Consider the following 17319-nt stretch of genomic DNA (forward strand, 5'->3'; position numbering starts at 1 on the left):
GGGGTACTAAACCCTTCCTGTATATCTGCCCTGAATGTTGTGGTTAGTAAATGTGATCTCAGCAGGTTATGTCTGGCCTTGACTAAGTCTTTGCCTAAATATCCATCTACTGACTTGTCCTTGTTTAACTATGTTCCGCTGCTGCCTGCCCTGACCTTGGCTTGTTTTTCCACTCTGGCATTGAACTTCTAATACCAGATCCGTCACATGCCATTGCAATTGTTTTCTTTGAAAACAGAAGGAAATGTGACCTCCTACAGGCTGCGTAGTATATCTACACTGCTTCATCTATACATGGTACAGATTTGTTCATAGCCTTTATTGATGTTTCACAATTCAATTTGTAAAGCAACCAGCAGGAGGCGATGTGCTACATATCATAGTGCATGTTCAATGCACTTCAAAAATAAGATTCTATATATTGAATAAAACTTGCATAAGAACATGTCTAAGCCATAAACACATCAAACAGTGGAAAATCCTAGTAAAATGCTTTCTACACAGGATTTACAGAGGTAGCAAACATCATTTATAGAGGAAACAAACATTAGTTACATAGACTGGAGGTACTTACCAAGAAATGAGGACCTAAGACTGATTTATAAACTAAAACATTTTACTGTAAAAGAGATCTAGCTGCTAAATGTAAAAAGAACTAAGGATTTAGGCGGACTTGTCACCAACACATAATGGCAGCAGCCATTTTGTGGGCGGAGCCACAATTCATGAGAATGCAGCCTATCCAGTCACTAGAAACTAGTGGCATCATTGAGGCAGGGGGGGGGGTTACTTAGAAGTGTTTTGCCTGTTTAAGTCAGTGAAATTTGAACAGATGTGTGCATATTACATAATATCCCGTTATTCACAGCTTGTCAAGTCAAGATCAAATTCACTGGTTGACTCTACTGGATCAGAACCAAACAGGTTAGTGCTGTGGTCTCTTCATAATTCATATATAAGGATTGTGCTGAATAATTGCAGATTTGTTATGTCAGCTGATAGTGTCTGATCTATTTACTCTTTGCTAATTACTTATTTTGAATTCTGATGGCATCATTCATATAAAAGTCATCGTTTAAGCTTCAGAAGCCTAAAATGAACAAGTTATTCCAGGCCGCTGAGAACTGGAATTGTTACTTTTGCTGGTAGAGCATGCTGGGTTCTGTAGTTCAACCTTAGCTGCCATTTCCCAGGTAACTAATCTCTGAGACTGTAAATAAGCTATTAACTGAATCACATCTCTGGTATAGTAAGAGTGAGTCTTATAAAACCGAGCACCTAATAGCTGAACCTGGAGAGGATTCAAATATCACAATTCTTGTACAGACATTACACCTAATACCAATTCTTACTGAAAATCTGGGACAAAATAAACCACACCTGTGATCTTCTCAGATCTACCGAAACTTAAAAAAACCAAACCACAACAATTTTGGACAAGACCACACCCCTTTTTGGCAGTCCATGCCAAAAAATCGGCATTGTCTCTGGAAAATCAGGACTGTTGGCAGATTTGAATACAATATTAGGTGACAACATTTACGGCTTCTTATCGGTGGATTCAGTTCACAATGGGAGCATAATCAGTGACCCGCATTTGCCACACAAAAATTGGGGGTTCACAAAACCACATGTTAGTGTCACTGTTATTATAACGTGACTCTGCCGCTTCTGGCTTCTCTTCTTTACATAACCACAATTAATATTCCTTATAAAACTTCTTCACCTTTTTATAAGATCTCACACATAACACCTTTAAATTTCGGTGACACCTATAGGTGGGTTTTGTTTGTGGTGGGACATCAGTGCTGTCAGTAATTTATTCCTTGTACTACATCTTATTGTATTAACAGTGCATTATAATATATTATATTCTCACTGAGGAATTAGGATGCACAAATGGACTTGTGCACAACTGTAGATCCGCATCAAAATCCTTAAGTCACAATTTCTATTTACTGCATCCAAATTAACAGGATAAATGGATAAATAGGTTCTGATACAGGTTTTACTATGTTTAGAACTTAAAAGGATGTAGGAGGTGGATTCTATGGCCCAAGTCCACTTCTGGACATCATTTGTGTCCAAGTTTTTCATTTGTGACCTGCTTCCAGAAACAAGGAAACAATGACCCCACGTCTACATTCTCAACCATTTTGTGTAAACAAATGAAGAAAACGTCTAGAACCTAATGTTTACTTACCACGCTCACCATAGATGCAAAACAGAGTCCACCAGGTGTCCTGACATGGTGTCACACTACCTTTCATCATCATCATCATCTACTTATTTTACATAGCGCCACTAATTACGCAGCGCTGTACAGAGAACTCACTCACATCAGTCCCTGCCCCATTGGAGCTTACAATCTAAATCCTCTTACATACATACACACAGACCGAGAGAGACTAAGGTCAATTTAATGGCATCCAATTAACCTACCAGTATGTTTTTTGACAATAGGAGGAAACTGGAGCACCCAGAGGTAACCAATGCAAACGTGGGCAGAACATACAAACTCCACACAGATAAGGCCAAGGCTTGGAATCAAACTCATGACCCCAGAGCTGTAAGGCAGAAGTGCTAACCACTGAGCCACCTATACAGAGAATGAGCGCCATCTGGTGACCTCTTCAACATCATTCTGAAGTTCCCTGTAAAATCCTGAGGCCTCCTAGTTGCTCTCTGTGATGTTCCATATTTGTCCTGCCAAGGCCATTTTAATTGATCGGATCAAAGGTCCACTAAACGAGTGAACCTTTCAGATATAAATCATGAATATAAAATACATTATCTTGTGTTCCTCTGCAGCTCTGTTAATTGTAAAGAATTAACTCCCCCACTTCAGTACAGATAGCTGAAGCATATACTTAGGACAGTGTTTTCCGATAGGACAGTGTTCTGATGGGATATTATGGTGAACAAAAAGCTTATTCTGCAGGTATTTGAGTTGCTGTGACATCACTGGTCCTGCCTCCTGTGTAGGAATCAGCCAATCCACACTGTCCATTTCTGTAAAGCAAGTCTAGCTAGCTGTCAGTCATTGTCTGGTGTTTAGTTAGAGAAGCCCCTCCCCCCTAACACCACATCCTGCTGCAAAATGATGATACAGAGAGTTGTGGCCATACTTAGCTATAGTATAATCATCCCATGTTATGTCATTCATCTCAGTAATACACATCCAGTGTGGGAAAAGACAGAGGTAATTTTTAAGTGTAATGTACTATATTTTAGATATGGTACTCATAATATACACAAAAACCCCTTATCTGGGAAAGCCCCTAGACTTTGAGATGATACATCCCATGCTTGTACATTCTTTTACTGACAGATATCAATTTGGTATAGTACATGGCTCCACGGCTTTACTCATCTGTCTTTCCTGACTTGCTGGCATCAGATACTAATCAACTTGTGATGTCTTTTAATACATTTGCAAAACTAGTAAGCAAGTAAATATTTCATGAACACTTTGCAATGAAATATATTGCACTATTTAGTGTTGAAGTACAGCCCCCAGTATGTATTATATGAATTTGCAGAGCATGCTGGGAGTAGCTAAACAGCCGGTTAGCCACAATTTGCCGTCTCTAAACCGAGACCAAGTAAATATATTTGTATTTTTTTTACATAAACTGCATAGATCACTTTTGTAGCGATTAATTTACACATTTGTAATCTGTTTGCAATTCACTAATTTGCGAAAGTGTTGAAAATGTCATTAATGTTTGTTACGTGTTTACTTAGTTGTATATTTGCTTAGCTTTCTTATTATACATGGTGTATTTTGTATTTCAGGAGGATAGTGGTTATTACCAAACAGGATAATGAACCCTTTGGATTTGAAATTCAGGTAACATATCACATAAGACGTCTGTTTGTACCTATCCATGTATATATTGCCTGATAAAAGGGTGTAGGTGGCCAGATAGCTTGCAAGGTTTTCAGATTTAGTAAACTATTTAAGTGTTATTCTGTCCTCTAAATCTTCCTAATGATCTCTTCTCTTAAACCATTTGCTCTAAAATGTTTCTAAATCACAAATTAGATTATTATTATTATTATTATTATTATCCTTTATTTATTAGGCGCCACAAGATTTCCGCAGTGCCGTACATTATACAAACAGTCGACTATACAGGGTGATACAGTACAGAACAATAAACAAATAATACCAAGACTTCAGAAACTCCAGGCATGGCTGTTGTAGAGAAGTTGGAGCAGAAGAAGAAGTATAGAGACAGGAGAGAAGAGGGCCTTACATCCTAAGGGAGGGTAAACAAACATCAGGCACAGAGGGGAGTCAGTTGACGGGATATAGCGCGGGAGGAGTGAAAAGGGCTGGGAGGAGAGAGGAGATAAGAACAAGCGGAGAAGAAGAGAAAGGGTTAGGTGGATGGCTGGTAATCTTTAAGGAACAGGTGAGTTTCAAGTGCACGTTTGAAGGAGCACACATTAGGACACAGACGGATGGAGCGAGAGAGATTGTTCCAGTGAAGGGTGGCAGCACGGGAGAAATCTTATATTCTGGAGTGGGATGAGGTGATAATAGTGGAGGAGAGGCGACGGTCATTGGTCGAGCGCAGGGAGCGGGAGGTAGAGAGGAAATTAGAGATATATGGGGTGGTGGAGTGGGAGAGGGCCTTGAAGGTGATGGTGAGGAATTTGAAAAGGATTCTGTAGGGGAATGGCAGCCAGTGTAAGGCAAGGCAAAGAGGGGAGGCAGAAGATGAGCGGTGTGAAAGAAAGATAAGTCTCGCAGCCATGTTGAATATGGAACGAGATAGAATAGATGATAGAAGATCGTTAGTGACTTTGGCTAGAGGATCGATGAAGGAATTGTCTGAGTGGTGTTTGGTGTGACGGTTGCAGACAATCTGTTCAAGTAATTTAGAGGCATAGGGGAGAAGTGAGATGAGGCAGTAGTTAGCAAGTAAGGTGGGATTGAGATTGGGTTTTTTGAGGATGGGAGAGATAAGGGCATGTTTAAATGAGGAGGGGACGAAGCCGGAGGAGAGTGACAGGTTGAAGATGTGTGCTAGGTAACAGCAGGCAGTGGGGGAGAGAGAGCGAAAGAGATGAGAGGGGATGGGATCAAGGGGACAGGTAGACAAGGGAGAGGAAATAATAATTGAGTGAACTTCTTCACCCAAAGTAGGGAGGAAGGAGCACCACGGTTGGTTGTTGGAGGAAAGTGGAGGGTGGCAGGAGAAGGATGGGAGGAGGAGATATTAAGTCTGATGGCCTCAATTTTGGAGGAGAAAAAGGTGTCGAAGTCAGTAGCAGAGAGGGAGAGCGGGACATGAGGGGGAGGGTGGGAGAATTGAACGTGGCAGAGAGGCGGCGAGAATTGGAGGACTGAGAAGAAATAAGAGACTTAAAGAAAGATTGTTTAGTGAGGGAGAGGACAGAGCAATAGGAAGAGAGGATAAATTTAAAATGAAGGAAGTCAGCCAGGGAGCAAGATTTCCTCCAACGGTGTTCAGTAGCACAAAAGCACTTCTGAAGGAAGCGGGTGAATTTGGAGTGCCAGGGTTGGGAAATTAAGCGATGCCGGCGAACAGAAGATGCAGGGGTGACAGCATCCAGGGCAGTGGTGAAGGAGTGGTTATAGAGAAAGGACATATGGTCCGGACAGATCAGGGTGGGAAGAGAGGATAGGAGTGTTTTGAGAGAGAAGGAGAAAGAAGTAGGGTCAATAGCATCAAGATTGTGCCTAGTGAGGGTGGTTTAGGGCAGGGGGAAGCAGGGAAGGAGGACTGAGTGAAGGAGAGGAGATGGTGGTCAGAGAGTGGGAAGGGAGAGTTAAAGAAGTCAGAGAGAGCACAGAGATGAGAGAAGACTAGGTCACGGGAGTGACCAAGACAGTGGGTGGAGGGTGAGGTTCACAAAGTGAGGTCAAGGGAGGAAGAAAGGGTGAGAATTTTGATGGAGGCAGGGTCAGACGGGTTATCAATAGGGATATTAAAAACACCAAGTATGATGAAGAGGAGGTCAGAGGAAAGGTATTGTGGAAGCCAGGCTGCTAAGTTGTCAAGGAAAAGAGAAGTGGGACCAGGGTGGCAATAAATGACAGAGACACGGAGATGGATGGAGTAGAAGAGACGGTTAGAGTGCACTCTGAAGGAGGAGAAGGAGAGAGAAGGCACATGGTGAGAGACCGGGAGACAAGTGGTTGAGGAGAAAAACAGGGACAGAAGGAAACAGGAAGAGGGGTCAGGGAGTAAAACAGGTGAGGGGAAGCAAAAGGCAAACCGCAGTGAAACAGACCAAATATTGAAAGAAAGTAAAACTGTAGGGCAATGACAATCAAATAAAATAAATAAAAATTGAAATTAAAATTGAATTCAAATAAGATAAAAATAAAAATGCAAGGCAATGACAATTATGTAGTGCTACCGTGAGACAATAACAGGCAGGGAGGAAAGAGTACTGAAAAACATATGGTGAGAAACCACAGGAACTGGTGAATCTGGACGGATCAAGAGTAACCATAGGAGCTGGTGTGGTCAGGCGGTGGTAGTGGGTGGTGAGCAGGAGCACAAGTGAGTTCAGGTGTGTCCCAGGCACAGTTCAGGTGGGTCAAGGGCAGAGAACAGGTGAGTCAAGGTCAGAGAACAGGTGAGTCCAGGGCAGAGCACAAGGGGCAAAGGTATTTGAGAATGGCAGGGATGGTGGATGTATGACCAGGAGGGTAGCAGCGTGAGGGTCTATGAGTGTTCAAAGGGTGAAGTGGGTCAAACGGGAGTTGAAGTGGTGGGAGGTCTAGTGAAAACTGTGGAAGTAGAGAGGGGGGGGTGAGGGCAAACGAGGCAACAGGTGATGGAGGTCAGGACGGAGTGAAAGGGGAGAAAATAGGGCGAGGGAGTCGATGAAGCATCCAAGGAGATGGGCACAGAAACAACCAGGTTAGCCACAGAAGCATCCAGATTAGATTGTAACATAGTTGATGAGGCTGAAAAAAGACACCAATCCATCAAGTTCAACCTATTTTGGATCTCCTGCGATCCTGCACTTATATTTGAAATTGATCCAGATAAAGGACGCCAATCTGTTTCAATCAGAAAAAATCCCTCCTGACCCAATATTGTAGTCGTATTTCTCCCAGGATGCACTACTATCCTTCATTTTAATTAATGGTCATAACCCTGGGTTCCGCTAAAAATTTTTGTCTAAGCCTTTCTTAAACATATCTATTGAATCTGCCATCATAACCTTCCCTGGCAGTGAATTCCATATCTTGACTGCCCTTACTGCAAAGAACCCCTTCCTTTGCTGGTTGTGAAACTTCCTCTCCTCTAACCTTAGGGAATGACCGCATGTTCTGTGTACAGTCCTTGGGGTAGAAAGTTCCCATGAAAGCTCTCTGTATTGACTCTTAATGGATTTGTACATAGCAATCATATATCATATAGTAATCCCTAAAATATAATTTTATTTAGATAAAAGAGCTACTAATACAATTTATTCCCAATAGGTAGAGCAAAAATTTTAAAAGGCAAAATTTCGATTTAGTGGTAGATACCAACCACTCAGATTCTAGCTATCATTTATCTACTACAGTTTATAAAATGATAGCTAGAATCTGATAGGTTGCTTTGGGCAACACCTCCACTTTTCCTTTTTAGAAGTGATAAATCTACCGCATAGTATCATATAGTAACCCCTGAAATATACGTTGATATAGATAAAAGAGCTACTAATGCAATTCAAGTACATATGTGGCTATATATAAATGTAGAAGTGGCGGTATGTAAGTATAGAAGTGGCGGTATGTAAGTGTAGAAGTGGCGGTATATAAATGTAGAAGTGGTAGTATGTAAGTGTAGAATTGGCAGTATGTAAGTGTAGAAGTGGCGGTATACAACTGGAAATGTGGCGGTATGTAAGTGTAGAAGTGGCGGTATGTAAGTGTAGAAGTGGAGGTATGTAAGCGTAGAAGTGGCTATATGTAAATGTAGAAGTGGAGGTATGTAAGCGTAGAAGTGACTATATGTAAATGTAGACGTGGAAGTATGGAAATGTAGAAGTGGAGGTATGGAAATGTAGAAGTGGAGGTATGGAAATGTAGAAGTGGAGGTATTGAAATGTAAAAGTGGCTGCATGTAAATGTAGATGAAGCTATATGTAAATGTAGAAGTAATGGTATATAAATATAAAAGTGGCTGTATGCAAATGTAAAAGTGGCGGTATGTAAATATAGAAGTGGCTGTATATAAATGTAGAAGTGGCAGTATGTAAGTGTAGAATTGACAGTATGTAAGTGTAGAAGTGGCGGTATGTAAGTGTAGAAGTGGCGGTATGTAAATGTAGAAGTGGCTATATGTAAATGTAGAAGTGGCGGTATATAAATGTAGAAGTGGTAGTATGTAAGTGTAGAAGTGGCAGTATGTAAATGTAGAAGTGGCTGTATGTAAATGTAGAAGTGGCGGTATGTAAATGTAGAAGTGGCTATATGTAAATGTAGAAGTGGCTATATGTAAATGTAGAAGTGGCTGTATGTAAATGTAGAAGTGGAGGTATGTAAGTGTAGAAGTGGCTGCATGTAAATGTAGATGAAGCTATATGTAAATGTAGAAGTAATGGTATATAAATGTAAAAGTGGCTGTATGCAAATGTAAAAGTGGCGGTATGTAAATATAGAAGTGTATATAAATGGAAAAGTGGAGTTATGTAATTGTGAAATGGTTGTATGGAAATGTAGAAGCGGCGATATTTAAGTGTGGAAGTGGCTGTATAGAAATGTAGTAGTGGAAGTATGTAAGTGTACAAGTGGCTGTATGGAAATGTAGAAGTGGCGGTATATAAGTGTACAAGTGGCGGACTATTGTCTCCATGTAATCCTGGCTTTTTAAAGGATTGTGAACTTGACTGGGCCTTACGATTTTTTAATAAAAACTGTTTTACATAATAGCAAAGTGTTTTCAATGTCGGACCTTTTATTTACTTCTCTTTCCATATTTTTGCCTGTAGACTTACAAACTACAGTATGAACATGGGTCAGAGATGAGGACGTACGTGTGCAAAGTGCATGAAGACAGCCCGTCCAGCCATGCCGGTCTGAAAGCTGGTCAGTGCCTCCCTCTTCCACTGACCCTATTTTACATTTACTTAACGTAATAATTATAATGCTGACCTTATACAATAGGATTCATCATCATCATTTATTTATATAGCACCACTAATTCTGCAGCGCTGTACAGAGAACTCATTCACATCAGTCCCTGCCCCATTGGGGTTTACAGTCTAAATTCCCTAACACACACAGACAGAGACAGAGAGAGCGGGAGAGACTAGGGTCAATTTGTTAGCAGCCAATTAACCTACCAGTATGTTTTTGGAGTGTGAGACAAAACCGGAGCACCTGGAGGAAACCCACGCAAACATGGGGAGAACATACAAACTCCTCACAGATAAGGCCATGGTTGGGAATTGAACTCATGACCCCAGTGCTGTGAGGCAGAATTGCTAACCACTAAGCCACCATCACATTCTTTATTTTATTGCATACCAATATTTCATATATTTAGATATATGATGAAGGATAGATGTAGGGTTTTTATAATGTGACAGCATGGGCAGCACGGTGGCTCAGTGGTTAGCACTTCTGCCTTACAGCACTGAGGTCATGAGTTCAATTCCTGACCATGGCCTTATCTGTGAGGAGTTTGTATGTTCGCCCCGTGTTTGCGTGGGTTTCCTCTGGGTGCTCCGGTTTCCTCCCACATTCCAAAAACATACTGATAGGTTAATTGGCTGCTATCAAATTGACCCTAGTCTCTCTCTGTCTGTGTGCGTGTGTATGTTAGGGAATTTAGACTGTAAGCCCCAATGGGGCAGGGACTGATGTGAGTTCTCTGTACAGTGCTGTGGAATAAGTGGCGCTATATAAATACATGGTGATGATGATGTGACCTTTAAATGTTAAACATAGACAATATAAACTTGGGTCTGTAACAGACTTTAAAATACTTTATACAGAAATGAGCCAATGATGAGGCTCAGTAGCACCACCTTGTGGACAGCTGTTCTCTTCTCAATTATTGAACATTCCCAGGAATATTTTGTCTCTAGGTCACGTAAAACATTTCTAATTTCGATAAAATATAAATATTATAAGAGGCTTAGCTAAGATAGAGGGTAATATGGGAACTGTGTTTCCTGCAGTAAACCATTTGTCCCTAAACAGATAAAATATTTTATATTTCTACATCTATCTGACTTTTCCTGTATGGAGTTACATCAATATACTGTATAATGTGTTGTTTTGCTCTGGTGTTTAGGGGATATGCTTACTAATGTTAATGGAATGAACACAGAAGGCTTCAGTCACCAGCAGACAGTTGAACTAATTCGATCATCGGGGAACTTTCTCAGGTAAGTGGGATAATGGATCAGGTCAAAGAAGAGACATTTGGTATTGTAGTATAACACAACTTTATTCACAATTCTAATGCAGTGAAGTAACTAGTGACAAGGTTAGAATCGTATCATGTACGAACAAATGTGATTAGCATGTAATAGATACAAATTCAGATGTTTTTCTTCCATTGCTGAACTCATGAGAACATTCATGAGAAACAGCCAGGGCCGGATTAAGGGAATGGAGGCCCCTGGGCTAAGGGGGCCTCCATTCCCCCGTGAGGCCCCCCCCCGTGATCCGAGCTGCCCACGCCCCCCCCCTGTGATCCGAGCTGCCCGCATCCCCCCTCCTGTCATCCGAGCTGCCCACGCCCCCCCCCCTGTGATCTAAGCTGCCCGCACCCTCCTTCCCCTCCCTCCCCGGCACTTACCTCCTTCTCCGGCGCACTGTATGCTCTTTACTGAGGAGATCTCGTGAGAGTGAGACTCACGAGATCTCCTCAGTAAGGAGACTACAGCGCGCCGGGAAAGGACCGCAGTGAAAGTGCTCAGCAGCACTGATCAGGCCGGCGGCGCCCCTGCCCCCGACCGATCAATACTGCTGCTGAGCACTTTCAAGGGCCCCCTGGATGCCATAGACCCCTGGGCTGTAGCCCAGTTAGCCCTATGGTTAATCCGGCCCTTGAAACAGCCAATCAATTCCCCAGGAAGTAGCCATATGACTGAGCTATGAGGCACAGTGATGTCACTAGTTCTTAGTGAATGAATAGGGTGCAGTCTCATACCTAATCAGCTTCTGTACCTCACACCTCAACACAGTCACAAGTTCCTAATAAATTGATAGGCTGTATGACTATTGTTTAAGCCCCTGTACTCTGTATAGTCGATGGGTACGTACGCGTTAATTCAGAACTCACCGGTGTCTGTGAGCTGTTTCGTGAAGTCTCTCACATGTAACACTTTTTTATGTTTGTAGAATTGAAACAGAAAATAGTGCGAAAATTAGACTGTCAGCGCTACAAGCTAAACTGCTTCTCCTAAAGGTAAGTTACAGTATTTCTATGTAGAATAGACATGGATAAACTGTCCAACTACTCATATTATCACCTAGAGCCACAAGCTGCAAGTGCTCCAGATTCCCATCTAGTCACAGAAGCCAACAGTCCCACTTTTTGTGGCACCCAAAAAAAAGAGCAATCACTGTAGAAAGGCCATGTCCTTACATAAACCGGGTCTGGTTTGGTGGAATCGGGATGATTGCCTATGATACTCATGCTCTCACCATAGGAAGCTTTGGGCTGGATTAGAAATGTCTGGAATCGCATCTATAAGCTAAATAACATGGATGGACTTCTTTAGAATTCGAATAAAAGCTATTGTATTACCATTACTATTACTATCACATAGGTTCCCCCACCATTTCTCTGGCTTCTCTTTGCGTGGCAGTACGATTTTTCTAGCCTACACACAAGGGTGTTTTATAAATTTAGTATCTAGAAATGTTAGCTCTTGTGGCAAGAAAGGAAACTGACATCACCTTGCTTTTAAGTTTAACCAAATTAACCTAAAATATGAATTTATTGGGGAGCTGCCCCTCTCAGCCATAGATATGGCTCTTTGTCAAACCCACCCTTTCTCATATAGGAGATAATGGTGGGGTGATCTATGTGACAGTAGGATAGTGGAGAAAGCATATGTGACAACTGCTTCCCCAGCATTCTCCCCTGTGTACCCCAAGTCCCCTCAGACATGGGTTCTTCAATGATACATAACATATTGGTATTGCATAAATTAAGGATAATCTAAAATAGTAATTAGTATAGTATATTTAGAGTGGTAATTAACAAACGGGACAAGAGTACTCTGCAGTTGGATAATATTATCTGGGACAAAATAATTTAGGAATAAATCTTCAAACCCTGGACATGTCCCTAGAAAGTAGGGACAGTGGGCAAATATACAACAGTCTGATCAAAGGGATTTGTGACAGTAAGACAAAGCCCCCCAATTTGCATGCTCTTAGTCTACTTTGTAGCATTGCGTGACAAAACTCTTCTTAACGGAAACATTTAGTCTACTTACATTTCCTGGCATTGTGGTTTCTAGATAGTCTGAAAGATTTCAGAGTGTTAACAAAAGACTCGCTCCCCTGTAGGACATAATTGTGTGTGGTACATCTGTGGCAGAGTGCACAACTTGTCTAACTCTGTTGTTGCTTTACATAACTGGGGAGAATGAAAGGTTGACAAAAAAAGTATAGTTTCACCGTGTAGCTCTTAAGAGATTAAACATCTCGTTAGTTAGGTACTTTCCACCCATACATAGCGCCGAATCACAGTACAGGAATCTGTGAGAGGTCGGTTTCCTGTGGTAATTCGACAGTTACTGCGTTTACTGTTGAACCAATCTTTCATTTGTGTATTTTTTAACTTTGAAAGCTGGTGTTAAACAAGCTAAATCATTTCTATTATCTACAGGAAGATTTCCGGTCAAAGTGGAAAGAGTTACAAATAACTTTAAGAAAAGAACATCAGCTGCTTCATGGTAAAATACATAATCACATTTTATAATTATTTGTTTAATTATCTTGCTTTCTTCATTTTATACATCAGTGCCGTAATGCAGAGATTATTAAAAGATTTCTACAAATTGAGTAAATATGAAAATACGTCTTGTAACGTTCACAGATATACGTCAATGTCTATGTAATATGACAGAGCAGAGATATTTGTATTGTATTTGCTATGCCTCTGAGTGCAAGCTACTGTTCTCTGTTATCAGTAATATCAGACTTGGAGGAGGTCATTTACGAATGGCATAATGGCTGCTCCTCAGCGCAAAAGTCGCTTTATACCCACAATGCAACTAGATTTCTGCTAGGTCCTATAGGTCGGCAGAACACAATGGCCAGAGAAGGAGACGTTTGATCAGGAACAGGCAAGGGCAAAGTTTTGTAGAGAGGGGTTTGCATGTCACACCACCAGTGGGCGTGGCCAGCATGCTTCAGGGCGTGGCTATAATTTTAGACAGTGCTTGGCTGCTCTCCAACTCTTCCTAATCCCCATCATATACATGGGCAATGCTGCGTGCCCTACTGTTAGGGGCACACAGCTCTCCCTTTTCGAGCAGAGCCGTGTGAAGCGGGACATATCTCCCAACTGTCCCTACAATCAGTACATCGTCCTGACTGAGTGTGACAGAACAGTTGACAGACTGTCCTGCTCTCTCCTACCTGTTCTTGCTGCTTTCAATACTTGTTGGGGAGAGATGGCTGTGAACAGTGCAGACAGAAACGATCTGCACACAATCTGCAAAGTGGCTGGTCCCGGGGAAGGGTCCAGTCACCTCAAGCATACAGTACCCTAGGTTGGGAGTGGGGTTTCCAGGCACTAGAACCTCCCCCCCCCCTTGGTTTGCCTATGACAGGGGAGGCATTGGATGGAGTGAGGTTGCTCCTACTGAAGTACGCAGTATGTGCATAGGTGCAACTCATTTTGCAGAGGTGTACTATTGCCACTGGAGTGAAAGTGAGATAATTCAAATGAGATAAAGTGATGGAGGGGTGCATCTTCAGAAGGGCTCCTCGCAGTGCCATTCTTACTCTGCAAAAGGACTTAAATCTTGCACTAGTTTAGACCTGGCAGAAGATCAGGGGGTAAATGTGTCAAGCTCCTATATGTACACATTTACTTATCTAATGATAATATTTGTATAGTAAAGTATGGAGTGTATTGGTGCACCTCATTTTGCCGGCAGTGCAGAAACGAGATGTCCTTGGTTTCTTTGCATGAAAACAATGTTGTAAGAAGGTTTGATTGTTTGTTTGTGTGGCTTCCCCAGCTCCTTCCCCAATTTCTACCAGACAACAGCTATTAAAATATTGAAGAGTTGTGTACAGTATGCCCCCATCCGCTTTCACCTGTGTGTGGTTTATAACCACACTGCCTGTACACTTAGACATAGAACTGGCAAAGAACAAAAGATAATGACTGCTCATAAGGGCAAAATATATATGCAAAGTAACAATTAATTATAAATTGGTTAAAGGAGAATGATTCCTGCAACTAGCAGGACTGCAGTGGGAGTTTAAAGGGGGATTCTACCCTACTGGCTTCTGTAGGGTTCACAGCATTAGAATTGCTATAAGCTGCTGCAGACGGTTGGTTGTGAGTGTGACACATCTGACTGTACAAGTCGCATCGACAACCTCTATCTGCAGCAGTTCACATGCAAATTCCAGGCTGGAATCCATGGAGTATCACAGAGATGCAGAGACTGGGGTGGGGAGGGGGGGGGGGGGGATTTATCCAGATCTATGACTGTTCTTGCATGGAATTTATTTTTAAAGGGACTGTAACCTCACAATTTAGTTTGATTAATTGCATATAGCACAGGGGAATGTATGCACTGGACCTAACTTTATACTCTGCCCGTCTACACCTTTGCCTGCTGTCTATCTTACTTTGGGTCCTTTCCAGGCAAAGTCATGCCCCCAGTGACATCATATTCCACCCCAAAGAAGTCATATATATCCCTTGATACTAAGCCATGCCCCCAAGCTATTGCATTGTGAGATAACTGTCACACCTTAAATGACAGGAGAGCTCTGGGGGAATATAAAGGATTATGGGTAAAAGAAAACAGACAATGGCATCTCCACTGAATGCTGAGTCTGTGTAAAAACTTCTATCACCTTCAAGTCCTATTGCAAGAATATTCTATAGATCCATTCATTCATATTTACATTACATGCATATAAATAGAAAATAAAAATGGTTAGTGCCCCTTTACATAGCGTAAAGGAGATATAGTAAGAATAAATTATTATCCATTGTTAGGGGCAGCACGGTGGCTAAGTGGTTAGCACTTCTGCCTCACAATACTGGGGTCATGAGTTCAATTCCCAACCATGGCCTTCTCTGTGTGGAGTTTGTATGTTCTCCCCGTGTTTGTGTGGGTTTCCTCCGGGTGCTCCGGTTTCCTCCCACACTCCAAAAACATACTGGTAGGTTAATTGGCTGCTATCAAAATTTACCCTGGTCTGTCTGTGTTTGTTAGGGAATTTAGACTGTAAGCCCCAATGGGGCAGGGACTCATGTGATTGAGTTCTCTGTACAACGCTGCGGAATCAGTGGCGCTATATAAATAAATGGTGATGATTGTTTAATCATGTTTTTAATGCCGTTTCTGCAGGGACAATAAGCGAACCCAAAATACGGGAAGAGCTGGACTGCATTCATTCCAAGATATTTGAGAACCCATCAACTTGTTCTTTCTTGAATAAACACCGACTGTCGAGCTCAAGCAGCAGTAAAAGCTGGATTAGCTCTGTGTTTCTCAACGGCGAGGCCGGGCTGGGATCAATGTCCGAGTTTGACGAAGACTCGGGAGCTGAAACTTTGAGTCGTCAATCTAGCATAGAAGAAGACTGTATCCTTAATAAGGCCAATGGACTTTCTTTCCTGAGGTCTTCACTAACTCGCCATAGAAGCATCAGCGTAACAAGTAGTGATAGTGAACCAATGTCACCAAACTGGGACTCCATAAGCCTTTCAAACATTTTCGGGACACTGCCACGGAAAGGAAGAAGAGGAAGCGTCAGGAAAAATTTCTTGAAGTTCATCCCTGGTTTGCACAGATCAGTAGAAGAAGAAGACACCCCGATGTAACAGCTACGGTATCGTTCTACATTAACAGCATTAATAAAGGATCTGTAAAAATTGTGTAATGTACAGAACTTCTATGAATCCTTTGTACCATTGGGAGACACAAAGTGGATGGCAAAAGTGTTATTATTAAATGCACAATCTGATATATAAATAGGAATATTAGTCTGGTCTATTGGTGGCCAAAGCCAGATTATGTTGAACAGTCCCCTACTTTGGCTTTGCACGTCCATGTTATATCTTTTAGTAATAGCTTTCCTTCCTATTGTCTCATGTTTGTATAAATGTTAGATTCATGTTATTGTTATCATGACCTGTATGTATTACTCACTCTGTATAGCGCTGGGGAAGATGTTGTTGCTTTATAAGTAAATAATAATAATCTAACTCCAAGCAGGTTCAACCTAGGTTTTGTAATCAATATTCACACAGTACGACCTATCAATTCATTTAGGGAACCGGTAGCATCACTGGGCCAAAATTTTGCTCTTACCTTGATGGGACCAGCCCCAAACCAGGGCCGCTGAGATTGTCAGCACAGATTGCCAGAATGGCCACCACCAGGCCATGGGCACAGCATGGGCCAAAGCTGAATCTGCGCACACGGCCTATGAGGGTTGTGACCAAGGGGACCAATAGTCGTTTTACCCAGCTTTTAATGTGGCTTAGCTGGGGTCCCAGAAGGAGCTCCTACATCCTAATCTGACACTGTCAGGACCCAAATGAAGGCCTGACTGGCTCCTATTAGTGCCCCTGCTGATTTCTCATGAGCACAAGATGGCTGCCCCCTTGCACACAGGCCATGGGTACACTTTAATTGTTTCTAGTTTCACCCTTCTCCTCTACAAATTTACCCCCATTCCCCTCCAATTATCTTCCACTACAAACTACCAATCGTTTTCCTTTTATCATTCCCAGGCAGGTGATTTTTGCAGATACACTTTAAAAGTCTTTTTATAATTCGTCAAATGATATGGTCAAAACAGATTAAAATCTTTCCTACAATGTTCTTTTTTGTGTTGTTTGTAATGTGTACTAATACGAAATAGGTCAGTGCTTTGGCAGCTATATATATTTATTTTGTACAGAGATACTTTTAAATGTGGTCAAGTTTCCAAAAGTCTTTATCTGAAATTTTGTATCTTAATTTTTTGAATATAATAAAGCACGCTTAACTTGTGGCAGGAAAAGCTAAAACTATCTTTATAGTTACCACACTAACACATCTTAGTAGCTGTGAATTTAATATTACAGCATAATATATATATATATATATATATATATATATATA

General features: G+C 41.6%; 1 protein-coding gene across 1 annotated transcript in view; it reads left to right on the forward strand.

The window, feature by feature from the left end:
* Nucleotides 1-17245, forward strand: part of ACVR1C (activin A receptor type 1C) — a 96284-nt gene extending 79039 nt beyond the window's left edge. The window contains exons 11-17 of the mRNA XM_075180842.1: nt 869-924; nt 3799-3853; nt 8974-9070; nt 10284-10377; nt 11339-11405; nt 12840-12906; nt 15556-17245. Of these exons, the coding sequence (XP_075036943.1) occupies nt 869-924; nt 3799-3853; nt 8974-9070; nt 10284-10377; nt 11339-11405; nt 12840-12906; nt 15556-16031 (912 nt within the window). The 3' untranslated portion in view covers nt 16032-17245. The remainder of the gene's footprint in view (nt 1-868; nt 925-3798; nt 3854-8973; nt 9071-10283; nt 10378-11338; nt 11406-12839; nt 12907-15555) is intronic.
* The last annotated feature ends 74 nt before the right edge of the window (nt 17246-17319 follow it).

The sequence above is a fragment of the Mixophyes fleayi genome, chromosome 7 (genome assembly GCF_038048845.1).
Source record: "Mixophyes fleayi isolate aMixFle1 chromosome 7, aMixFle1.hap1, whole genome shotgun sequence".
NCBI classification, from domain to species: domain Eukaryota; kingdom Metazoa; phylum Chordata; class Amphibia; order Anura; family Limnodynastidae; genus Mixophyes; species Mixophyes fleayi.